Source organism: Panulirus ornatus, chromosome 37, assembly GCF_036320965.1.
Source record: "Panulirus ornatus isolate Po-2019 chromosome 37, ASM3632096v1, whole genome shotgun sequence".
Lineage (NCBI taxonomy): Eukaryota > Metazoa > Arthropoda > Malacostraca > Decapoda > Palinuridae > Panulirus > Panulirus ornatus.
This window is the reverse complement of record NC_092260.1, coordinates 4,023,699-4,051,060: the sequence shown is the minus strand read 5'-3', so window position 1 is coordinate 4,051,060 and position 27,362 is coordinate 4,023,699. Positions and strand designations below refer to the sequence as shown.

Below are 27,362 nucleotides of genomic sequence, written 5' to 3'. Positions count from 1 at the left end.
ATCTCTTCTACTTACATACGTATACTTATGTATATCTCTCTTCTTAAACCAGGTATTCCCAATCACCAGTCCTTTTTCAGCACGTAAACCTACAAGCTCTTCACCATTTCCATTTACAACACTGAACACCCCATGTACACCAAATATTCCCTCAACTGCCACATAACTCACCATCACTATAACTTGGTCTCGTGCATCAAAACTACTAACACACTCACTCAGCTGCTCCTAAAACACTTGCCTCTCATGATCTTTCTTCTCATGCCCAGGTGCATATGCACCAATAATCACCCATCTCTCTCCATCCACTTTCAGTTTTACCCATATCAATCTAGAGTTTACTTTCTTACACTCTATCACATAGTCCCACCACTCCTGTTTCAGGAGTAGTCCTACTCCTTCCCTTCCTCTTGTCCTCTCACTAACCCCTAACTTTACTCCTAAGACATTCCCAAACCACTTTTCCCCTTTACCCTTGAGCTTCATTTCACTCAGAGCCAAAACATCCAGGTACCTTTCCTCAAACATACTACCTATCTCTCCTTTTTTCTCATCTTGGTTACATCCATACACATTTAGACACCCCAATCTGAGCCTTCAAGGACGATGAGCACTCCCCGCGTGACTCCTTCTTCTGTTTCCCCTTTTAGAAAGCTAAAATACAAGTAGGGGAGGGTTTCTAGCCCCTTGCTCCAGTCCCCTTTAGTTGACTTCTACGACACATGAGGAATGCGTGGGAAGTTGGGGTGAAGAGAGTGGTGAGAGGAAGTGAGCTTGGGAAGGAGACTTGTGTGAGGAAGTACCAGGAGAGACTGAGTACAGAATGAAAAAAGGAGAGAACAAAACACATAAGGGGAGTGGGGGAGGAGTGGGATGTATTTAGGGAAGCAGTGATGGCTTACGCAAAAGATGCTTGTGGCATGAGAAGCGTGGGAGGTGGACAGATTAGAAAGGGTAGTGAGTGGTGGGATGAAGAAGTAAGATTATTGGTGAAAGAGAAGAGAGAGGCATTTGGACAATTTCTGCAGGGAAATAATGCAAATGACTGGATAATGTATAAAAGAAAGAGGCAGGAGGTCAAGAGAAGGGTGCAAGAGGTGAAAAAGAGGGCAAATGAGAAATGGCGTGAGAATGCATCATTAAATTTTAGGGAGAATAAAAAGATGTTTTGGAAGGGGGTAAATAAAGTGCATAAGACAAGGGAACAAATGTGAACATCAGCGAAGAGGGATAATGGGGAGGTGATAACAAGTAGTGGTGATGTGAGAAGATGGAGTGAGTATTTTGAAGGTTTGTTGAATGTGTTTGATGATAGAGTGGCAGATATAGGGTGTTTTGGTCGAGGTGGTGTGCAAAGTGAGAGGGTTAGGGAGAATGATTTGGTAAACAGAGAAGAGGTAGTAAAAGCTGTGTGGAAGATGAAAGCCAGCAAGGCAGCGGGTGTGGATGGTGTTGCAGTGGAATTTATTAAAAAAAGGGGGTGACTGTATTGTTGACTGGTTGGTAAGGTTATTTAATGTATGTATGACTCATGGCGAGGTGCCTGAGGATTGGTGGAATGCTTGGATTGTGCCATTGTACAAAGGCAAAGGGGATAAAGGTGAGTGCTCAAATTACAAAGGTATAAGTTTTTTGAGTATTCCTGGGAAATTATATGGGAGGGTATTGATTGAGAGGGTGAAGGCATGTACGGAGCATCAGATTGAGGAAGAGCAGTGTGGTTTCAAAAGTGGTAGAGGATGTGTGGATCAGGTGTTTGCTTTGAAGAATGTATGTGAGAAATACTAAGAAAAGCAAATGGAATTGTAAGTAGCATTTATGGATCTGGAGAAGGAATATGATAGAGTTGATAGAGATGCTCTGTGGAAGGTATTAAGAAAATATGGTGTGGGAGGCAAGTTGTTAGAAGCAGTGAAAAGTTTTTATCAAGGATGTAAGGCATGTGTACGAGTAGGAAGAGAGGAAAGTGATTGGTTCTCAGTGAATGTTGGTTTGCGGCAGGGGTGCATGATATTACCATGGTTGTTTAATTTGTTTATGGATGGGGTTGTTAGGGAGGTGAATGCAAGAGTTTTGGAAAGAGGGGCAAGTATGTAGTCTGTTGTGGATGAGAGAGCTTGGGAAGTGAGTCAGCTAATGTTCGCTGATGATACAGTGCTGGTGGCTGATTTGGGTGAGAAACTGCAGATGTTGGTGACTGAGTTCGGTAAAGTGAGTTAAGGAAGAAAGCTGAGAGTAAATGTGAATAAGAGCAAGGTTATTAGGTACAGTAGGGTTGAGACAAGTCAATTGGGGGGTAAGTTTGAATGGAGAAAAACTGGAGGAAGTGAAGTGTTTTAAATATCTGGGAGTGGATTTGGTAGTGGGTGGAACAATGGAAGTGAAATTGAATCATAGGGTGGGGGAGGGGGCAAAAGTTCTGGGAGAGTTGAAAAATGTGTGGAAGTCAAGAACGTCATCTTGGAAAGCAAAAATGGGTATGTTTAAAGGAACAGTGGTTCCAACAATGATATATGGTTGCGAGGTATGGGCTATAGATAGAGTTGTGCGGAAGAGGGTGGATATGCTGGAAATGAGATGTTTGAGGACAATATGTTGTGTGAGGTGGTTTGACGAGTAAGTAATGAAAGGGTAGGAGAGATGTGTGGTAATGAAAATGAAAGGGTAAGAGAGATGTGTGGTAATGAAAAGATTGTGGTTGAGAGAGCAGAAGACGGTGTTTTGAAATGGTTTGGTCACATGGAGAGAATGAGTGAGGAAAGATTGACAAAGAGGATATATGTGTCAGAGGTGGAGGGAACGAGAAGTGGGAGATAAAATTGGGGGTGGAAAGATGGAGTGAAAAAGATTTTGAGTGATCAGGGCCTGAACATGCAGGAGGGTGAAAGGCGTGCAAGGAATAGAGTGGATAGGAGCGATGTGGTATACCTGGGTCGACGTGCTGTCATTGGATTGAACCAGGGCATGTGAAGTGTCTGGGGTAAACCATGAAAAGTTTTGTGGAGCCTGGATGTGGAAAGAGAGCTGTGGTTTTGGTGTATTATACATGATAGCTAGAGACAGAGTGTGAACGAACGTGGCTTTTGTTGTCTTTTCCTAGCTCTACCTCGCACACATGCAGGGGAAGGGGGTTGTCATTTCATGTGTGGTGGGGTGGCAACGGGAATGAATAAGGCAGACAGTATGAATTATGTACATATGTATATATGTATATGTCTCTGTGTGTGTATATATGTATATGTCTCTGTGTGTATATATATGAATACGTTGAGATGTACAGGTATGTATATGTGCATGTGTGGACGTGTATGTATATATATGGGTATGTGGGTAGTTGGGCTATTCTTTCGTCTTTTTCCTTGCACTACCTCGCTAACGCAGGACACAGCGAGAAAGTATTATATATATATATTTATATTTTATTTATTTATTTTGCTTTGTCACTGTCTCCCGTGTTAGCGAGGTAGCGCAAGGAAACAGATGAAAGAATGGCCCAACCCACCCACATACACATGTATATACATACATGTCCACGCATGCACATATAAATACCTATACATCTCAACGTATACATATATATGCACACACAGACATAGACATATATACAAATGTACATAATTCATACTGTCTGACCTTTATTCATTCCCACTGCCACCCTGCCACACAAAAAATAACAAACCCCTCCCCCCTCACGTGTGCGAGGCAGGGCTAGGAAAAGATAACAAAAGCCACATTCGTTCACACTCAGTCTCTAGCTGTCATGTAATAGTGCACCGAAACCACAGCTCCCTTTCCACATCCAGGCCCCACACAACTTTCCATGGTTTACCCCAGACACTTCACATGCCTTGGTTCAATCTATTGACAGCACATCAACCCCGGTATACCACATTGTTCCAATTCACTCTATTCCTTGCACGCCTTTCACCCTCCTGCATGTTCAGGCCCTGATCACTCAAAATCTTTTTCACTCCATCTTTCCACCTCCAATTTGGTCTCCCACTTTTCCTCGTTCCCTCCACCTCTGACATATAAATCCACTTGGTCAATCTTTCCTCACTCATTCTCTCCATGTCACCAAACCATTTCAAAACACCCTCTTCTGCTCTCTCAACCACACTCTTTTTATTATCACACATCTCTCTTACCCTTACATTACTTACTTGATCAAACCACCTCACACCATATACTGTCCTCAAACATCTCATTTCCAGCACATCCACCCTCCTCTGCACAATTCTATCCATAGCCCACCCCTTGCAACCATATAACATTGTTGGAACCACTATTCCTTCAAACATACCCATTTTTGCTTTCCGAGATAATGTTCTCAACTTCCACACATCCTTCAATGCTCCCAGAACTTTCGCCCCCTCCCCCACCCTATGATTCACTTCCACTTCCATGGTTTCATCCGCTGCCAAATCCACTCCCAGATATATAAAAGACTTCAATTCCTCCAGTTTTTCTCCATTCAAACTTACCTCCCAATTGACTTGACCCTCAACCCTACCGTACCTAATAACCTTGCTCATATTCACATTTACTCTCAGCTTTCTTCTTTCACACACTTTACCAAACTCAGTCACCAGCTTCTGCAGTTTCTCACATGAATCAGCCACCAGCGCTGTATCATCAGCAACAACAACTGACTGACCTCCCAAACTCTCTCATCCACAACAGACTGCATACTTATCCCTCTTTCCAAAACTCTTGCATTCACCTCCCTAACAACCCCCACCCATAAACAAATTAAACAACCATGGAGACATCACACACCCCTGCCGCAAACCAACATTCACCGAGAACCAATCACTTTCCTCTCTTCCTACACATACACATGCCTTACATCCTCGATAAAAACTTTTCACTGCTTCTAACAACTTGCCTCCCACACCATATATTCTTAATACCTTACACAGAGCATCTCTATCAACTCGATCATATGCCCTCTCCAGATCCATAAATGCTACATACAAATCCATTTACTTTTCTAAGTATTTCTCACATACATTCTTCAAAGCAAACACCTGATCCACACATCCTCTACCACTTTTGAAACCACACTGCTCTTCCCCAATCTGATGCTCTATACATGCCTTCACCCTCTCAATCAATACCCTCCCATATAATTTACCACCAATACTCAACAGACTTATACCTCTGTAATTTGAGCACTCACTCTTATCCCCTTTGCCTTTGTACAATGGAACTATGCAAGCATTCCACCAATCCTCAGGCACCTCACCATGAGTCATATATACATTACATAACCTTACCAACCAGTCAACAATGCAGTCACCCCCTTTTTTAATAAATTCCACTGAAATACCATCCAAACCTGCTGCCTTGCCGGCTTTCATCTTCCGCAGAGCTTTTACTACCTCTTCTCTGTTTACCAAATCATTTTCTCTAACCCTCTCACTTTGCAAGCCACCTCGACCAAAACACCCTATATCTGCCACTCTATCATCAAACTCATTCAACAAACCTTCAAAATACTCACTCCATCTCCTTCTCACATCACCACTACTTGTTATCACCTCCCCATTAGCCCCTTCACTGAAGTTCCCATTTGTTTCCTTGTCTTACGCACTTTATTTACCTCTTTCCAAAACATCTTTTTATTCTCCCTAAAATCTAATGATACTCTCTCACCCCAACTCTCATTTGCCCTCTTTTTCACCTTTTGCACCTTTCTCTTGACCTCCTGCCTCTTTCTTTTATACATCTCCCACTCATTTGCATTATTTCCCAGCAAAAATCGTCCAAATGCCTCTCTCTTCTCTTTCACTAATAATCTTTCTTCTTCATCCCACCACTCACTACCCTTTCTAATCTGCCCACCTCCCACACTTCTCATGCCATAAGCATCTTTTGCGCAAGCCATCATGCTTCCCGAAATACATTCCATTCATCCCCCACTCCCCTTACCTCCTTTGTTCTCACCTTTTTCCATTCTGTACTCAGTCTCTCCTGGTACTTCTTCACACAAGTCTCCTTTCCAAGCTCACTTACTCTCACCACTCTCTTCACCCCAAAATTCTCTCTTCTTTTCTGAAAACCTCTACAAATCTTCACCTTTGCCTCTACAAGATAATGATCAGACATCCCTCCAGTTGCACCTCTCAGCACATTAACATCCAAAAGTCTCTCTTTTGCACGCCTATTAATTAACACATAACCCAATAACACTCTTTGGCCATCTCTTCTACTTACATATGCATACTTAAGTATATCTCTCTTTCTAAACCAGGTATTCCCAATCACCAGTCCTTTTTCAGCACATAAATCTACAAGCTCTTCACCATTTCCATTTACAACACTGAACACCCCATGTACACCAATTAATCCCTCAACTGCCACATTACTCACCTTTGCATTCAAATCACCCATCACTATAATCCGGTCTCATGCATCAAAACTACTAACACACCCACTCAGCTGCTCCCAAAACACTTGCCTCTCATGATCTTTCTTCTCATGCCCAAGTGCATATGTACCAATAATGACCCATGTCTCTCCATCAACTTTCAGTTTTACCCATATCAATCTAGAGTTTACTTTTTTACACTCTATCACATACTCCCACTGCTCCTGTTTCAGATGTAGTGCTACTCCTTCCTTTGCTCTTGTCCTCTCACCAAAACATTCCTCTCATCCCAAAACATTCCCAAACCACTCTTCCTCTTTACCCTTGAGCTTCGTTTCACTCAGAGCCAAAACATCCAGGTTCCTTTCCTCAAACATACAACCTATCTCTCCTTTTTTCTCATCTTGGTTACATCCACACACATTTAGACACCCCAATCTGAGCCTTCCAGGAGGATGAGCACTCCCCACGTGACTCCTTCTTCTGTTTCCCCTTTTAGAAAGTTAAAATACATGGAGCGGAGAGTTTCTAGCCCCCCGCTCCCATCCCCTTTAGTCGCCTTCTACGACACATGAGGAATGCGTGGGAAGTATTCCTTCTCCCCTATCCCCAGGGATAATAAATAAATAATAATATTATTATTATCATTATACTTGATCGCCGTTTTCCGTGTAAGCAAGGTAACGCTAGGAAACACATGAAGAAAGACCCATCCACTCATATTCACACATATATACATACTTATACACGGACATATACATATTTACATACATATACGTACATGTACATGTTGCAAGAGGTCACAGTGGCATGCATAATGTAGCATATGCAAAAAAAACAGGAAAATGAAACACAGTAAGTTCCCAAGTATACTTTTACGTAATTAACACATCGTCAGGGTAGATACAAGAATGAGATAGAAGATGTAGGACAGTCAGTTGATAAACAAGGAAGAAACATAGGTAGGATGCTATTGGTAAACAAGTGTCACCAGAAAGTGGTGTTCAAATTGGTGCATTTCAGTCTGGTATCATGCCTGTTATAGTTCTTTTTATGTGGACAAGAAAGGGAACTTTTTACAAATTTTGCCCACAACAAAGCTATCCAATTTGTATAGACCTTCACTAATATCAATGTTACAATTCTTTGTGTATTCAAAAATAGAAGATTCAATGATATTTCTCATGGTAAAGGAATTACAATTACTAACTGAATTGGCATTACTCCAGTCAATACAATGATCATAATTCTTAACATGATTGCATAAGCATTTGATTCTTGTCCTGTTCCTATACTATGTTTATGTTGCTTAAGTCTAACAAAAAGATCCTTACCAATCTGCCTAACATAAAAAACATTGCAATTTTTACAAGGTATTCTCTAAACACAGCTCACAGAATTTTCAGGCAAGTTTTTGACTAAGATGTCCTTTATAGTGCTGTTATTGCTGAAGGCTACATTTGCAATGCAGGATTTAAGCAACCTTGGAGGTAATATAAAATTATCACTAAAAGGGAAAACTAAAAGGATTTTGGTATCAAGGGGAGGTTTGGGTTTAACTCTATAAAATGATTTCTTTGCCAACTTTAGAGATTTATCAATGAAAGAGCTACGACACTTTAACTTTGATCCAAAAGAATATATCTTCGCAAAGTCATCGTCAATAAATTCCGGACTGCACATATGTAATGTCTTCAGGAACACTGATCGGAATGATGATAATTTAAGTCTCGGAATGATGATAATTTAAGTCTGTCATGTTGAGCTGAGTAATAATGAATATGTGAACAAAAAACTAAATTACTGTTGAATTTATTATAAAAAGGGGGTGACTGTGTCGTTAACTGGCTGGTGAGGGTATTCAATGTATGTATGGTTCATGGTGAAGTGCCTGAGGATTGGTGGAATGCATGCATAGTGCTATTATACAAAGGCAAAGGGGAAAAAGGTGTGTTCAAATTACAGAGGTATAAGTTTGTTGAGTATTCCTGAGAAATCATATGGGAGGGTATTGATTAAGAGGGTCAAGGCATGTACAGAGCATCAGATTGGGGAAGAGCAGTGTGGTTTCAAAAGTGGTTGAGGACATGTGGATCAGGTGTTTGCTTTGAAGAATTCATGTGAGAAATACTTAGAAAAACAGATGGATTTGTATGTAGCATTAATGGATCTGGAGAAGGAATATGATAGAGTTGATAGAGATGCTCTGTTGAAGGTGTTAAGAGTATATGGTGTGGAAGGCAAGTTGGTAGAATCAGTGAAAAGTTTTTATCAAGGATGTAAGACATGTGTATGAGTAGGAGGAGAGGAAAGAGAATGGTTCCCAGTGAATGTTGGTATGTGGCAGGGGTGCATGATGTCTTCATGGTTGTTTAATATGTTTATGGATGGGGTTGTTAGGAAGGTGAATGCAAGAGTTTTGGAGAAAGGGGCAAGTATGCAGTCTGTTGTGGATGAGAGGGCTTGGGAAGTGAGTCAGTTGTCGTTCGCTGATGATACAGCACTGGTGTTTGATTTGGGTGAGAAACTGCAGAAGTTGGTGATTCAGTTTGGTAAAGTGTGAGAGCGAAGAAAGCTAAGAGTAAATGTGAATAAGTGCAAGGTTATTTGGTTCAGTAGGGTTGAGGGACAAGTAAACTGGGAGGTAAGTTTGAATAGTAAAAACTGGAGGAAGTGAAGTGTTTTAGTTATTTGGGAGTGGATCTGGCAGCAGATGGAACCACAGAAGCAGAAGAGAGTCATAGGGTGGGGGAGGGGGCGAAGGTTCTGGGAGCATTGAAGAATGTGTGGAAGGCGAGAACATTATCTAGGAGAGCAAAAATGGGTATGTTTGAAGGAATAGTGGTTCCAACAATGTTATATGGTTATGAGGCATGGACTATAGATAGGGTTGTGCAGAGGAGGGTAGATGTGTTGGAAAGGAGATGTTTGAGGATATGTGGTGTGAGGTGGTTTGATCAAGTAATTAATGAAAGGGTAAGACAGATGTGTGGTAATAAAAAGAGTGTGGTTGAGAGAGCAGAAGAGGGGGTTTTGAAATGATTTGGTCACATGGAGAGAATGAGTGAGGAAAGATTGACGAAGAGGATATATATGTCAGAGGTGGAAGGAACAAGGAGAAGTGGAAGACCAAACTGGAGGTGGAAGGATGGAGTGAAAAAAATTTTGAGCGATCGGGGCCTGAACATGCAAGAGGGTGAAAGGCATGCAAGGAATAGAGTGAACTGGAATGATGTAGTATACTGGAGTCGACATGCTGTCAATGGATTGAACCAGGCCATGTGAAGCGTCTGGGGTAAACCATGGAAAGTTTTATGGGCCTGGATGTGGAAAGGAAGCTGAGGTTTCAGTGCATTACCAATGACAGCTAGAGACTGAGTGTAAACGAATGTGACCTTTGTTGTCTTTTCCTAGTGCTACCTCACATGCATGTGGGGGGAGGGGGTTGTCATTTCATGTGAGACAGAATGGCAGTGGGAATGGATGAAAGCAGCATGTATGAATATGTACATGTGAATATATGTATATGTCTGTGTTTGAGTATGTATGTATATGTTGAAATGTATAGGTATGTATATGTGCATGTGTGGGTGTTTATGTATATAAATGTGTATGTGGGTACGTTGGGCCATTCTTTCATCTGTTTGCTTGCGCTACCTCGCTAACATGGGAGACGGCGACAAAGTATAATAAATGAATAAATATAAATGAACAAATATTGGTAGGTTTTCTGTACATGTTATACTTAAATCTGTTTCTAACCCTACAGATCATGCAATCTAAAGATTGTTAAATAAAGGGAAAAATGTTTGTAAATTTTTGTTTGTTGGCCAAAACAAAGATCATCATCTACATACCTAAACCAAATTCCCTTAAAAGTTAAGATGTCATTCAGAAATTTTTTTCAAAGAATTCCATGTAAAGATTACTTAATACTGGTGAAAGAGGGTTACCCATACCAGATTTCTGAGCATAATATCCTCCATTAAATTGAAATAAAGTCTTTTATACAATTTCATCAATTCAATAAAAACAAAATATGAAACAGGTAAATCAATCTTATTCAAGACATCGACCAAATATTCTAAGAGGTCATCAACTGGAACTTTTGTGAACAAGGATGAAACATCAAAACTTACAAGTTTGAAATTAAAATCAACATGGATAGCATTACACTTGTTAAGTAAATCTACATTGTTCATAATGCTAGAAGATGATATCTTACCCACAAGTAGGCTTAATAAAGAAACTAACTATTTTGATAATCTATATGTGATGGAGCCCACTAAACTCACTATAGGTCTCGCTGGAAAGTTTGGTTTATGTGTTTTGATAAGTCCATACATATATGGCAATGAAGGGGACAAAGATAAAAATCTTGAGAATCATTACCTTTCAACAACAACTTCAGCAACATAAATACATTATAAGAACAAGACAAGCCTCAATTGCTTTGTTTAAGCATGTTAAAAATTATGACCATTGTATTGACTGGAGTAATGCCTATTCAGTTATTAACCAATTCCTTTACCCCGAGAAATATCACTGAATCTTCTTTTGTTAAATACACAAAGAATAGTAACAATAATATTAGTGAACATCTATACAAATTGGATAGCTATGCTGGAGGCAAAATTTGTAAACAGTTCCCTTTCTTGTCTGCATAAAAAAATGATGATAGGCATGATGCCAGACTCAAACACACCAACCCAAACACCACCATCCGGTAACACTTGTTTACCAATGGCGTCTCAGCTACATCTCTTCCTTGTATATCAACTAACTGTTCTACATCTATCTCATTCTTGTATCTCCCTAATGATGTGACCATTACATGAAAGTGCACTTGGGAACCTGTTGTGTTTAATTTTCCTATTTTCTTTTTTGCATACAAATACATATATCTATTATTATTTCTTTTATTTTGCTTTGTCGCTGTCTCCCGCGTTTGTGAGGTAGCGCAAGGAAACAGACGAAAGAAATGGCCCAACCCACCCCCATACACATGTATATACATACACGTCCACACACGCAAATATACATACCTATACATCTCAATGTACACATATATATACACACACAGACACACATATATACCCATGCACACAATTCACACTGTCTGCCTTTATTCATCCCGATCGCCACCTCGCCACATATGCTCACACTCATTCTCTTGCTGTCATGCTGTCACCGAAACCACAGATCCCTATCCACAACCAGGCCCCACAGACCTTTTCATGGTTTACCCCAGACATTTCACATGCCCTGTTTCAGTCCACTGATAGCATGTTGACCCCAGTAAACCACATCATTCCAATTCACTCTATTCCATGCACACCTTTCTACCTCCTGCATGTTCAGGCCCTATTCACTCAAAATCTTTTATACTTCATCCTTCCACCTCCAATTTGGTCTCAAGCATCTCTTTGTTTCCTCCACCTCTGACACATATATCCTATTTGTCAATCTTTCCTCACTCATTCTCCCCATATGTCCAAACCATTTCAACACACCCTCTTCTGCTCTCTCAACCACACTCTCTTAATTTTTCATTATTATCTACGAATATACTTCCAACTATATTTCCCCTATTCTTCACAGTGTCCTGTCCTTTAGTCTTTCAACATCATCCTAATATATCTCCACTATTTCTCACTATTTCCAATCTCTTGTCTTTCATTACTGTCTTCCACTTGTCCAATTTCCTTGTATATTGTACAGTACCTGGCAGTCTCCTTCCACTCCAGCTCTCCCCCTTCCATCTCTGTGAGTGTTTCCATCTCACTGAAAAGTGGATGACTGTCATGGGTGCCATCATCGTCATCATCTTCACCCAGGATGAACTGCACACGCTGGCTTGGAGGGGTTACTGCAAGATAGATGTGAGGTGACAATCATGATAAAAGTCTTCTTCACACAATCAAAACCCTAAATTATACATTTTATCATAAACTATGCACTAATAAGAAAGAAAATTACAGTATTCCCTAAAAACTGTGGCACATTGAGTGTGATCTAAAAACTTGAGTTCACTCCAGCTTATCAATAAAGAGTAACAGTAAATGATATGAATTGAAAGCTATAGTTATCAACAGTTTGAGCATTTGAAATGGCCTAACAGAATCCTATAAATTATAGCACAGCACATGACAACGTCACAAACACATGTAATTCATTACATGTAGATATCTCTTTTTCAGTATATTAGGATTATCATTACTATACTATTATCTTTACTGATATTACTAGTGTCACTATCATTATCAAAATAATCATAATGACCTTTTCAATATCATTATAAAAAAATATATCATTATCATCAACAGTATTATCATAATCATAATCATTATTTCACTAAGACAAGACAAAGATATTAGTCAAAAAGTCATACCATGAACTGATAACTTTTTTCTTATGGTGATTGAGTAACATATATCCTATCAAAATAGAGAAATGTTCCTGTTCACTAATGTAAGCTTTACTGTCCCAGTATCAAAAAGAATATACAATTAAATACAGAGCCTTGTTATATCATGCATACATATTGGGGCCACTGCACAGTATCTGAATTTGCAATTTTACCCTTTCAGACATGTTGAGGTATCATGTATACAGTATGTCTTATAGGGAAAATATGGACTGAACCATGGCATATGAAGTGGAGACGGGAAACCACAGAAAGGTTTGTGGGGCCTAGCTATGAACTGGGAGTTGTGGTTTTGGTGCATTTCTCATGACAACTAGATAATGGATATGAGCAAAATAGAACATTTTGTTGTTCCTAGAGCTACCTCGCTAATGTGGGAAAATACAAATATGAAAATACAATAATTTTTATCCATTCAAGCATTTATCTTATGTCAGGCTTTTTGATTCATGTTTTTCAATCATTCTTTCAGAGGCATTTCTTTGATGTAAAACATACATTCTAGTACTGTTCAAACATGAGTTTATATCTTCCTTTTTATGTACTTCTGATAATCTGCTCTTATTTAGGCTTTGTCCTAACAATACCATCATAAGTTTGGCTACAACAGGGCACCATCTATTCAATTGGGATACCATTTGTTTACCTTAATCTGTTCAACTGGTGGCCATACAACAAAGCAATATTATATTTTGCCTCTTATACATATGCTGAACATTTTCATCATTAACTATCTTTTTCTTGTTCAAAGTTCTCATTATCGCATCAATTACAATTTGCCTTGAAAGCAATATCTTATTAATGTGCTTCTTGAATTCACAGTTTTCATTTGCATTAACTCTTAAGGCTTTGATATTTTCTTCAGTTTCAGTTTTTTCCTCATCGGGCCTTTGTAGGACGGCAACAATACATAGTCAATAGTTCCATGAATTATTTGTTCAAATTTCTCTTTAAATTCCCTCAGGTTCTCCTAATGGAATTATCACATCAATTGCAATATGCCTTGAAAGTAATATCTTATTAGTGAGCTTCTTGAATTCACAGTTTTCATTTGCATTAACTCTTAAGGCTTTGATATTTTCTTCAGTCTCAGTTCTTTTCCTCGTGGGACCTTTGTATGACGGCAACAATATATTGTCAATAGTTCCATGACTTATTTCTTCAATTTTTTTTTGCTTTGTCGCTGTCTCCCGCATTAGCAAGGTAGCGCAAGGAAACAGACGAAAGAATGGCCCAACTCACCTACATACACTTGTATATACATACACGTCCACACATGCACATATACATACCTATACATCTCAACGTATACATATATATAGACACGCAGATATATACATATATACACATGTACATAATTCATACTGTCTGCCTTTATTCATTCCCATCGCCACCCCGACCCACATGAAATAACAACCTCTTCCCCCTCATGTGCACAAGGTAGCACTAGGAAAAGACAACAAAGGCCACATTCGCTCACACTCAGTCTCTAGCTGTCATGTAATAATGCACCAAAACCACAGCTCCCTTTCCACATCCAGGCCCCACAGAACTTTCCATGGTTTACCCCAGACGCTTCACATGCCCTGATTCAATCCATTGACAGCACGTCAACCCCGGTATACCACATCGTTTCAATTCACTCTATTCCTTGCACGCCCTTCACCCTCCTGCATGTTCAGGCCCCGATCACTCAAAATCTTTTTCACTCAATCTTTCCACCTCCAATTTGGTCTCCAACTTCTCCTCGTTCCCTCCAGCTCTGACACATATATTCTCTTGGTCAATCTTTCCTCACTCATTCTCTCCATGTGACCAAACCATTTCAAAACACCTTCTTCTGCTCTCTCAATCACACTCTTTTTATTACCACACATCTGTCTTACCCTATTATTACTTACTCGATCAAACCACCTCACACCACATATTGTCCTCAAACATCTCATTTCCAGCACATCCACCCTCCTGTGCACAACTCTATCCATAGCCCACCCCTTGCAACCATATAACATTGTTGGAACCACTATTCCTTCAAACATACCCATTTTTGCTTTCTGAGATATTGTTCTTGACTTTCACACATTCTTCAACGCTCCCAGAATTTTCGCCCCCTCCCCCACCCTATGATTCACTTCCACTTACATGGTTCCATCCGCTGCCAAATCCACTCGCAGATATCTAAAACACTTCACTTCCTCCAGTTTTTCTCCATTCAAACTTACCTCCCAGATGACTTGTCCTTCAACCCTACTGTACCTAATAACCTTGCTCTTACTCACATTTACTCTCAGCTTTCTTCTTTCTCACACTTTACCAAACTCAGTCACCAGCTTCTGCAGTTTCTCACATGAATCAGCCACCAGCGCTGTATCATCAGCGAACAACAACTGACTCACATCCCAAGCTCTTTCATCCACAACAGACTGCATAATTGCCCCTCTTTCCAAAAGTCTTGCATTCACCTCCCTAACAACCCCATCCATAAACAAATTAAACAACCATGGAGAAATCACACACCCCTGCTGCAAACCTACATTCACTGAGAAACAATCACTTTCCTCTCTTCCTACACCTACACATGCCTTACATCCTCGATAAAAACTTTTCAATGTTTCTAACAACTTGCCTCCCACACCATATATTCTTAATACCTTCCACAGAGCATCTCTATCAACTCTATCATATTCCTTCTCCAGATCCATAAATGCTACATACAAATCCATTTGCTTTTCTAAGTATTTCTCACATACATTCTTCAAAGCAAACACCTGATCCACAAATTTCTCTTTAAATTCCATTAGGTTCTCCTCTGCCCATTTGTTGATAATATTCAGGTTTCTCTATAATTTTTCTTTATCTTTTTCTGTACTCACTATTTTCTTTAACCTCACATCATCTGCAAACACCTGATTACACTCTCTCTTATGTCCTCATCTGTGTTAGAAATCATTAATCTCCGACAAAACTGAAGATAGTGCCATTCCTAGAAGTTCATTTGAGAGGACATCATCTATCAGACATGGTTTCATTCTAAACCACTATGAATTTTCTGTTGGTAAGAAACTCTTTAATCCACTTTTTCTAGCACTCCTTAAATATTTCATCTTGACACTTTCTCTATTAATGCTCCATAGTTTTCTTTGTCAAGTGGTTTTGCATGGAAGTTAAACCAGATGATGTTGGCAGATGACTAGTTCTGGTGGCAGACTGATGAGCAAAGTTTTCAGTCAGTAGGTAGGCCAATTGGAAATATTTGTGACTACTATTCGTGTGTTACAGGGAGAAAGTTTTACGCTTGTGGTCCTATCTCTTAACCTTGTATAAATGCACCAAGTCTTCACTTTTATGTATGTATGCATGTGCATGCACACACACACACACACACACATAGCTAATCAGACTAAGGGATTTAGAGGCAAAAGTTTTAGAGGATGATGTAGGGATATGTGTAGAAAAGAATAAAAAGTTTAAAAGTGTTTTCAAAGTGGAAGACACTACAGCCTTAACACTGCTGAGATAGAATGGGGAGGAGGTTTTAGAAAAAACTGCTGAGATGGAAAGGGGAGGAGGTTTTTGAAATCATTGTGATACCTATAAAAGATATTAAAAGAATACTAAAAGGACTCGACCCATACAAAGCTCACGGTCATGATAAAATTTCATCATACGTGCCAAAGAGTAGTGCAGATATGCCTGAAAGATCACTTGAATTACAGTTCAAGATATCACTGGAGAGAGGCATTGTGTCAAGGTAATGGAAAAGGGCAAATGTCATGCACTGGGAACAGGTGTTAAACTACAGATTGGTCTCACTAATGAATGTGGTAGGTAAACGTCTGGAAAAGATTCTTTTTTTTTTTTTTTTCATACTATTTGCCATTTCCCGCGTTAGCGAGGTAGCGTTAAGAACAGAGAACTGGGCCTTTGAGGGAATATCCTCACCTGACCCCCTTCTCTGTTCCTTTTTTTGGAAAATTAAAAAAAAAACAAGAAAGGGGAGGATTTCCAGCCACCCGCTCCCTCCCCTTTTAGTCGCCTTCTACGACACGCAGGGAATACGTGGGAAGTATTCTTTCTCCCCTATCCCCAGGGATAAATAGATTAAAGATTCTTAGAAAGCAATTATATGACTTTCTATGGAGGAGAAGTTGCCTAAATGAGAGACAGCACCATAGTTTTAGGGGAAAGAAGGTCATGTGTAATGAACCTCTTAGAGTTCTGTCTTGGGCAAAAGGGAATGCTGGGTGAGCTTTCTGTATCTGGACTGCCATACAGCATTTGACACTGTACCACACAGGAGGTGAATTAAGAGGCAGGCATAAGGAGAATTCCAAAGATGGACAGATGATTCTGTCATTGAAAGAGAACATAAGATGCATGTCAGAGGAGCCTTTCCAGATGGGTTGAGGTAACCAACAAAGTGCCACTGGGTTTTGCTCAGACACCATTACTCTTCTGGATCTATGATAATGACTTGCCTGAAGCTGTGGAATTCCACCTCATTTAGATGATGCAAAGGCCATTAAGGAAGTGAAAAAGTGAGGAAAATTACATCAGCTTACAAGGGGACCTAAACAAACTCTCAAGTTGGTTTGAAAATGTGGTTGATGAAATTCAACCCGAGGAAATGTAAAGTACTGGGACAAAGCAAAAGACGGCATCAATATGATCATTATATAGCTTAATGATACTGTGTATGAGAGAGATGTGAGAGTAGACATAGCCCATAACCTGTCATCAAAGTCCCATATTTGGAAAATAGTTAAGAGGACCAACTGTCTGCTAGCAAATATCAGAATAGCTTTCAAGTATACGGATGAGGAAATTATTTAGCAAACTATTCTATATAAGGCACAAAGAGCTTATGGAAAAGGTTCAGAGGGAAGCAATAATGATAGTACTGGAAATAAGAAAGCTAAGCTGCAAGGAAAGGCTGGGGGCTTTAAATCTACCCAATTTGGAAGAAAGAAAACTGAGGGGGTGACCTGATCACATCCTTTTAAGTTTTTAAAAGAGATCGACAAAGGACAGAGGACAGTTCTTTGAAAGATGTAGGGTTAGATTAACTAGAGGACATAACATGAAATTAAGTAAGAAACCTGTGAATAAGGATGTAAACAAATATTTCCATCTTATAAGAATGGTGGATGAAGGAAGAGACTGACTGAGGACTTGGTTAATGCAGACAGCATACATAAATTTAGGAGGATGTATGACAGTAAAGAGCGTTCAAGAGATGGGCCCCACGAATGTAAAACTCCTTCCCTATGCAGTACAAAGAAACAATTACACACACACACACACACACACACACACACACACACACACACACACACACACACACACACATAAACACTAGCCTATGCCATATGTATGACTATATAAATTTGTATAAACAGAGAAAAAAATTTAAAACATAAATAATTCCTGAAACACAGATTCATGGACAAATGTACTACATTTTCATTAATCAATAATCATCATCCTGTTAAGGTACAGGAGACTGAACGATCTCGTCAATACATGACACATTAAGGTAGTCCAACACATACATGAATCTGGACTTAAACACGTGCTAGCACTAACCAACAACCACAACAGTAGCAATATGGGGGTGTACACAGCTTATGTCATTTCTACAAGGCCTGTATATCTTCATGAACCTAACTTTCTTACATGCAAATCCATCAATATTTGTTTGTTATTGTCAGCAGTGTATTAAGAAAAGTATACTGTAGATGGATTGATATCTTAATACTGTGACTCAGATTGGAGAATTCTATTAAAAATCAAACTAATCAAATGTGGCATAACCTGGCTATTTTCAATTATCACTTGCTTTCACTCTGTATTTGCAAGTCAATTTATAGGTGGCTTTTCAGTTGATAATTCTGCTGAAAATGAAGAATACTCCAGCATACTTCAAAATCAGTTGGACAGTGGTAACATTTGTAATACCTGATGAAAAAGCAATGTAATGTGCAGTACTTTTTTTCACACACACTTGCCATTTCCAGCATAAATGTCAAGAACAGATGGCTGAGCCTAAAGAGGAAAAAAGTCTCACTGGCCCCCTTCTCTATTCTTTCTTTTGGAAAAGTAAAACAGAAGGGGATGATTTCTAGCCCTCTGCTCCTCCACCCATTTTCAATACATGGGTAGTATTCTTTCTCCCCTATCCCAAGGGTAAGTACTTTTTTATCTGCATTAAAAAAAAACGAGTTAATTAACAATTCTGAACACAATTTAATGGCAAGTGCCGCAAAGAAAAACTAGCACACTTTGCTGACATGGGAAACAGTTCACAATGTTGTAAAGCAGGCTACTACACTAATATGAGAGTTACAACACAACTTGGTATGGGTTAGAGCTCAGCTTTATCATTTCTTAGTTCCAAGAACTTGCAAACTGTAATTGTGGCATATTTTGGCAAGGAAAGTCATATCAAAAAAGAAAAAAGATCTAGGTTTAGAATCCCCAATTTAGGCCATAAAATTTCACAGTCCTGCTATAAACATATAGTCCTGCTATATTAATATACCTTTAATGAATTTGCAGCTTACTTAAGGATGAGGTCAGGATTACAGCCTTAGTCATTTGTTAACTCTCCTAAAGATGAATAGCAAAAAGAAGTAGAAACTGAAATGATTAAACCTAGCTCAATATGATGCAACATGATGCAACTTGTATATACTCCCTTGACAGAACTGAGATGCACTGCTGGTAGTCCATAATCTAATTGTATAAAGATAAATTTGAAAATGATAAGAATGTATTGTCATGAACTTTAACACAGCAACATCCATCATGATGATGGTCATGCACAAGGTGATTTCATTCACCAACAAACAGTACATCTCTAATACTAATTAATAGCTATTGGTATATTTTCCCTAGGAATAGGGGAGAAAGCATACTTACAACGCATTCTCTGTGTCGTAGAAGGCAACTTAGGGGAATGGGAGCATGGGCTAGAAAACATCCCCTCCTTGTATTTAAACTTTCTAAAAGGGGAAACAGAAGAAGGAGTCATGCGGGGAGTGCTCATCCTCCTCGAAGGCTCAGATTGGGGTGTCTAAATATGTGTGGATGTAACCAAGATGAGAAGAAAGGAGAGATAGGTATGTATGAGGAAAGGAACCTGGATGTTTTGGTTCTGAGTGAAACGAAGCTTAAGGGTAAAGGGGAAGAGTGGTTTGGGAATGTTTTGGGAGTAAAGTCAGGGGTTGGTGAGATGACAAGAGCAAAGGAAGGAGTAGCAGTACTCCTGAAACAGGAGTTGTGGGAGTATGTGATAGAGTGTAAGAAAGTAAACTCTAGATTGATATGGGTAAAACTGAAAGTGAATGGAGAGAGATGGGTGATTATTGGGACCTATGCACCTGGGCATGAGAAGAAAGATCATGAGAGGCAAGTGTTTTGGGAGCAGCTGAAAGAGTGTGTTAGCAGTTTTGATGCACAAGACCGGGTTACAGTGATGAGTGATTTGAATGCAAAGGTGAGTAATGTGGCAGTTGAGGGAATATATGGTGTACATGGGGTGTTCAGTATTATAAACGGAAATGGTGAAGAGCTTGTAGATTTATGTGCAGGAAAAGGACTGGTGATCGGGAATACCTGGTTTAAAAAGAGAGATCTATATAAGTATACGTATGTAAGTAGGAGAGATGGCCAGAGAGTGTTATTGGATTACATGTTAATTGATAAGCACATGAAAGAGAGACTTTTGGATGTTAATGTGCAGATAGGTGCAACTGCAGGGATGTCTGATCATTATCTTGTGGAGGTGACGGTGAAGATTTGTAGAGGTTTCCAGAAAAGAAGAGAGAATGCTGGGGTGAAGAGAGTAGTAAGAATAAGTGAGCTTGGGAAGGAGACTTGTGCAACAAGTAAGTACCAGGAGAGACTGAGTGCAGAATGGAAAAAGGTGAGAGCAAAAGACATAAGGGGAGTAGGGGAAGAATGGGATGTATTAAGGAAAGCAGTGATGGCTTGCGCAAAAGATGCCTGTGGCATGAGAAGCATGGGAGGTGAGCAGATGAGAAAGGGTAGTGAGTGGTGGGACGAAGAAGTAAGATTATTAGTGAAAGAGAAGAGAGAGGCATTTGGACGATTTTTGCAGGGAAACAGTGCAAGTGACTGGGAGATGTATAAAAGAAAGAGGCAGGAGGTCAAGAGAAAGGTGCAAGAGGTGAAAAAGGTCAAATGAGAGATGGGGTGAAAGAGTATCATTAAATTTTAGGGAGAATAAAAAGATGTTTTTTTATTATAAAAATAATAATAAAAAAAGATGTTTTGGAGGGAGGTAAATAAAAAGCATAAGACAAGGGAACAAATGGGAACATCAGTGAAGGGGGATAATGGGTAGGTAATAACAAGAAGTGGTGATGTGAGAAGGAGATGGAGTGAGTATTTTGAAGGTTTGTTGAATGTGTTAGATGATAGAGTGGCAGATATAGGGTGTTTTGGTTGATGTGGTGTGCGAAGTGAGAGGGTCAGGGAGAATGATTTGGTAAACAGAGCAGAGGTAGTGAAAGCTTTGCAGAAGATGAAAGCTGGCAAGGTGACAAGTTTGGATGATACTGCAGTGATATTTATTAGAAAAGGGGGTGACAGTGTTGTTGACTGGTTGGTGAGGATATTCAATGTATGTATGGCTCATGGTGAGGTGCCTGAGGATTGGCGGAATGCTTGCATAGTGAAATTGCACAAAGGCAAAGGGGACAAAGGTGAGCGTTCAAATTACAGGGGTATAAGTTTGTTGAGTATTCCTGGGAAATCATATGGGAGGGTATTGATTGAGAGGGTGAAGGAATGTACAGAAAATCAGGTTGGGGAAGAGCAGTGTGGTTTCAGAAGTGGTAGAGGTTGTGTGGATCAGGTGTTTGCTTTGAAGAATGTATGTGAGAAATACTTAGAAAAACTAATGGATCTGTTTGTAGCACTTATGGATCTGGAGAAGGCATATGATAGGGTTGATAGAGATGCTCTGTGGAAGGTATTAAGAGTATACAGTGTGGGAGGCAAGTCGCTGAAAAGGCAAGCAGTGAAAAGTTTCTATCGAGGATGTAAGGCATGTGTACAAGCAGGAAGACAGGAAAGTGATTGGTTCTCAGTGAATGTCGATTTGCGGCAGGGGTGCGCGATGTCTCCATGGTTGTTTAATTTGTTTATGGATGGGGGTTGTTAGGGAGGTGAATGCAAGAGTTTTGGAGAGAGGGGCAAGTATGCAGTCTGTTATGGATGAGAGAGCTTGGGAAATGAGTCAATTGTTCGCTGATGATACAGCGCTGGTGGCTGATTTGGGTGACAAACTGCAGAAGCTGGTGACTGAATTTGTTAAAGTGTGTCAAAGAAGAGAGCTAAGAGTAAATGTGAATAAAAGAAAGGTTATTAGGCACAGGAGGGTTGAGGGACAAGTCGATTGGGAGGTAAGTTTGAATGGAGAGAAACTCAAGGAAGTAAAGTGTTTTAGATATCTGGGAGTGGATTTGGCAGCAGATGGAAGCATGGAAGCGGAAGTGAGTCACAGAGTAGTCGAGGGGGCAAAAATTCTGGGAGTAATGAAAAATGTGTGGAAGGCGAGAACACTATCTTGGAAAGCAAAAATGGGTATGTTTGAAGGAATAGTGGATCCAACAATGTTACGTGGTTGCGAGGCGTGGGCTACAGATAGGGTTGTGCGGAGGAGGGTGGATGTGTTGGAAATGAGATGTTTGAGGACAACATGTGGTGTGAGGTGGTTTGATCGAGTAAGTAATGAAGGGGTAAGAGAGATGTGTAGTAATAAAAAGAGTGCGGCTGATAGAGCAGAGGTGAGAATGAGTGAGGAAAGATTGACAAAGAGGGTGTATGTGTCAGAGGTGGAGGGAACGAGGAGAAGTGGGAGACCAAATTGGAGGTGGAAAGATGGAGTGAAAAAGATCTTTAGCGATCAGGGCTTGAACACGCAGGAGGGTGAAAGGCATGCAAGGAACAGAGGGAATTGGAATGATATGGTGTACCAGGGTTGATGTGCTGTCATTGGATTGAACCAGGGCATGTGAAGTGTCTGGGGTAAACCATGAAAAGTTTTGTGGGGCCTGGATGTGGAAAGGGAGCTGTGGGTTCGGTGCATTATACACGACAGCTAGAGACTGAGTGTGAACGAATGTGGCCTTTGTTGTCTTTTCCTAGCACTACCTCGTACATGTGCGGGGTTAGGGGGTTGTCATTTCATGTGTGGCAGGGTGGCAATGGAAATGGATGAAGGCAGCAAGTATGCATTATGTACATGTGTATATATGTATGTCTGTGTATGTATATATATGTATACGTTACAATGTATAGGTATGTATATAAGTGTGTGAGTATGTATATACGTGTGTATGTGGGTGGGTTGGGCAATCCTTTCACCTGTTTCCTTGCACTACCTTGCTAACACGGGAGACAGCGACAAAGTATGATAAATAGATATATAAAATTGTCCTCGATAAAAACTTTCACTGCTTCTAACAACTTGCCTCCCACACCATATATTCTTAATACCTTCCACAGAGCATCTCTATCAACTCTATCATATGCCTTCTCCAGATCCATAAATGCTACATACAAATCCATTTGCTTTTCTAAGTATTTCTCTCATACAGTCTTCAAAGCAAACACCTGATCCACACATCCTCTACCACTTCTGAAACCACACTGCTCTTCCCCAATCTGATGCTCTGTACATGCTTTCACCCTCTCAATCAATACACTTCCATATAATTTCCCAGGAATACTCAACAAACTTATACCTCTGTAATTTGAGCACCCACCTTTGTCCGCTTTGCCTTTGTACAATGGCACTATGCAAGCATTCCGCCAATCCTCAGGCACCTCACCATGAATCATACATACATTAAATAACCTTACCAACCAGTCAAAAATACAGTTACGACCTTTTTTTAATAAATTCCACTGCAATACCATCCAAACCCGCTGCCTTGTCGGCTTTCATCTTCTGCAAAGCTTTCACTACCTCTTCTCTGTTTACCAAATCACTTTCCCTAACCCTCTCACTTTGCACACCACCTCGACCAAAACACCCTAGATCTGCCACTCTATCATCAAACACATTCAAAAAACCTTCAAAATACTCACTCCACCTCCTTCTCACATCACCACTACTTGTTATCACCTCCCCATTAGCCCCCTTCACTGAAGTTCCCATTTGTTCCCTTGTCTTACGCACTTTATTTACCTCCTTCCAAAACATCTTTTTATTCTCCCTAAAATTTAATGATACTCTCTCACCCCAACTCTCATTTGCCCTCTTTTTCACCTCTTGCAACTTTCTCTTGACCTCCTCCCTCTTTCTTTAATACATCTCCCACTCATTTGCGTTAATTCCCTGCAAAAATCGTCCAAATGCCTCTCTCTTCTCTTTCACTAATAATCTTACTTCTTCATCCCACATTCTCAGTGAATGTAGGTTTGTGGCAGGGGTGTGTGATGCCTCTATGGTTGTTTAATTTGTTTATGGATGGGTTTGTTTGGGTGGTGAATGCAAGAGTTTTGGAAAGAGGGGCAAATATGCAGTCTGTTGTGGATGAGAGAGCTTGGGAAGTGAGTCAGTTGTTGTTCGTTGATGATACAGCGCTGGTGGCTGATTCATGTGAGAAACTGCAGAAGCTGATAACTGAGTCTGGTAAAGTGTGTGAAAGAAGAAAGCTGAGAGTAAATATGAATAAGAGCAAGGTTATTAGGTACAGTAGGGTTGAGGGTCAAGTCAATTGGGAGGTAAGTTTGAATGGAGAAAAACTGGAGGAAGTGAAGTGTTTTAGATATCTGGGAGTGGATTTGGCAGCGGATGGAACCATGGAAGCGGAAGCGAATCATAGGCTGGGGGAGGGGGCGAAAATTCTGGAAGCCTTGAAGAATGTGTGGAAGTCGAAAACATTATCTCAGAAAGCAAAAATGGGTATGTTTGAAGGAATAATGGTTCCAACAATGTTGTATGGTTGCGAGGCGTGGGCTATGAATAGAGTTGTGCGCAGGAGGGTGGATGTGTTGGAAATGAGATGTTTGAGGACAATATGTTGTGTGAGGTGGTTTGATCGAGTAAGTAATAATAGGGTAAGAGAGATGTGTGGTAATAAAAAGAGTGTGGTTGAGAGAGCAGAAGAGGGTGTTTTGAAATGGTTTGGTCACATGGAGAGAATGAGTGAGGAAAGATTGACCAAGAGAATATATATGTCAGAGGTGGAGGGAACGAGGAGAAGTGGGAGACCAAATTGGAGGTGGAAAGATGGAGTGGAAAAGATTTTGAGTGATCAGGGCCTGAACATGCAGAAGGGTGAAAGGTGGGCAAGGAATAGAGTGAATTGGAACGATGTGGTATACCGGGGTCGATGTGCTGTCAATGGATTGAACCAGGGTATGTGAAGCATCTGGGGAAACCATGGAAAGTTCTGTGGGGCCTGGATGTGGAAAGGGAGCTGTGGTTTTGGTGCATTATTACATGACAGCTAGAGACAGTGTGAACGAATGGGGCCTTAGTAGTCTTTTCCTAGCTACCTTGCACACATGAGGGGGGGGGGTTGTTATTTCATGTGTGGCAAGGTGGCGATGGGGATGAATAAAGGCAGACAGTATGAATTATGTACATGTGTATATATGTATATGTCTGTGCGTGTATATATATATGCATACGTTGAGATGTATAAGTAAGTATACTTGCATGTGTGGACGTGTATGTATATGCATGTGTATGTGGGTGGGTTGGGCCATTCTTTTGTCTGTTTCCTTGCGCTACCTCGCTAACGCGGGAGACAGCGACAAAGCAAAATAAATGAAATAAAAATAAATATAAAATTGTATATTTTTAGTAACAATACAGGTATGATTACATCTTGTGCTGAAATGAATCCAGCCTGAAGGACATAATCTGTCTATTCCTGACCTAACGAGAAACTCCATGGGACTGAAAGAGTTTTGATGAGATTATATAAAAAGATAGTTGAAGGTGAATTTTAACAAATATAATGAAATAAGGTAAAGTAAGGGGATACAACAGGATAGCTGAGCATGATATCTATAAGTGGAAGAGCTGGAAGAAATAGTGAAGTACAGGGGAGTGAACCTGAAACAGATAGAACCATGGAGGCTGTACTGAGTCACAGTCCAGAAGAGAGGGTGAGGGTGCAAGACACATTAAGGTGAGTATGAAAGGAAAGGTTAGTGTATGAAAAGGCAAAGATGAGTATATATGAGGGTTTACTAGTTCTAACAATGCTCTATTAGTGAAACTAAATAGCGTGTGAAAAATATGTGGCAGTAGAAAGGTGTTTCATATGAGAAATGACAATATCATAGGAAGAAGTGGCAGGGAGTGTTATGTGCTTAAGGGACCAACCATATGGTTCAACCATATGGAAAGGAAGAGTAAAAGAAACCAATGAAGAGGATCTGTATCAAGCAAGGGGTCAAGTGACGCAACGGGGGAGATGGAAGGATGGAGTAAAAGAAGCTTTGGTGTGATGGAGCCTGAACATCGATGAGGGTGTAAAATGTGCCCTGGAAGGAAAGAACTGAGGAGACATGATACATGAGGAACTATATGCTGTTCATTTTGGGCTGAACCAGGGCGTATGAAACAGTCAAAGAAAACCATGAAGTAGTCTCTTGAGCTTAGGTGTGGATTGTTTTTTCACAGCATTAAATAAGACAGTTTGAGACAGGATGTGTGCACATGAGACTATTGTGCACCTGTTCTTATGTGACCTCATGAAGACAGAAAAAGTGTTTTACTATAAAAAAGAAAATATTGATAACCTTAAATAATTTATTTCTTATTCTTCCTATTCTATAAAATATATAGCAGCGGATGGAACCATGGATGTGGAAGCAAGTCACAGGGTGGGGGAGGGGGGCGAAGGTTCTGGGAGCATTGAAGAATGTGTGGAAGGTGAGAACATTATCTCGGAGCAAAAATGGGTATGTTTGAAGGAACAGTGATTCCAACTATGTTATATGGTTGTGAGGCATGGGCTATAGATAGAGTTGTGCAGAGGGGGTGGATGTGTTGGAAATGAGATGGTTGGGGACAATATGTGGTGTGAGGTGGTTTGATCGAGTAAGTAATGAAAGGGTAAGAGAGATAAGTGGTAATGAAAAGAGTGTGGTGGAGAGAGCAGAGAGGGTGTATTAAAATGGTTTGGTCACACGGAGAGAATGAGTGAGGAAAGATTGACAAAGAGGGTATATGTGTCAGAGGTAGAGGGAATGAGGAGAAGTGGGAGACCAAATTGGAGGAGGAAGGATGGAGTGAAAAAGATTTTGAGCAATCGGGGCCTGATCATACAGGAGGGTGAAAGGCGTTCAAGGAATAGAGTGAATTGGAATAAAAGCTAAGGGTATTTCATATATGGATACTATACTTTATGAATGTTAACTTATTGTGCTGGAGTAAACATTAAATGTTTTAACATCACATGAAGCCTTAAGGAAACAAAAAGAATAATTATGGGGTGATGTAACAGTGTTGAAGACTGAGGATACTTATGACTGAGCTGACATACTATTTGCACTTGTTCAACTAAA

At 40.1% G+C, this 27,362-nt stretch overlaps 1 protein-coding gene across 33 annotated transcripts in view; it reads right to left on the bottom strand.

Moving 5' to 3' along the window:
* Ndae1 (Na[+]-driven anion exchanger 1) overlaps nucleotides 1-27,362 on the bottom strand; it is a 680,061-nt gene that overhangs the window by 490,600 nt on the left and 162,099 nt on the right. For all 33 annotated transcript variants that reach the window (XM_071683718.1, XM_071683724.1, XM_071683696.1 and 30 more), the window contains one exon: nucleotides 12,098-12,242. In XM_071683718.1, coding sequence (XP_071539819.1) covers nucleotides 12,098-12,242 — 145 coding nt within the window. The remainder of the gene's footprint in view (nucleotides 1-12,097; nucleotides 12,243-27,362) is intronic.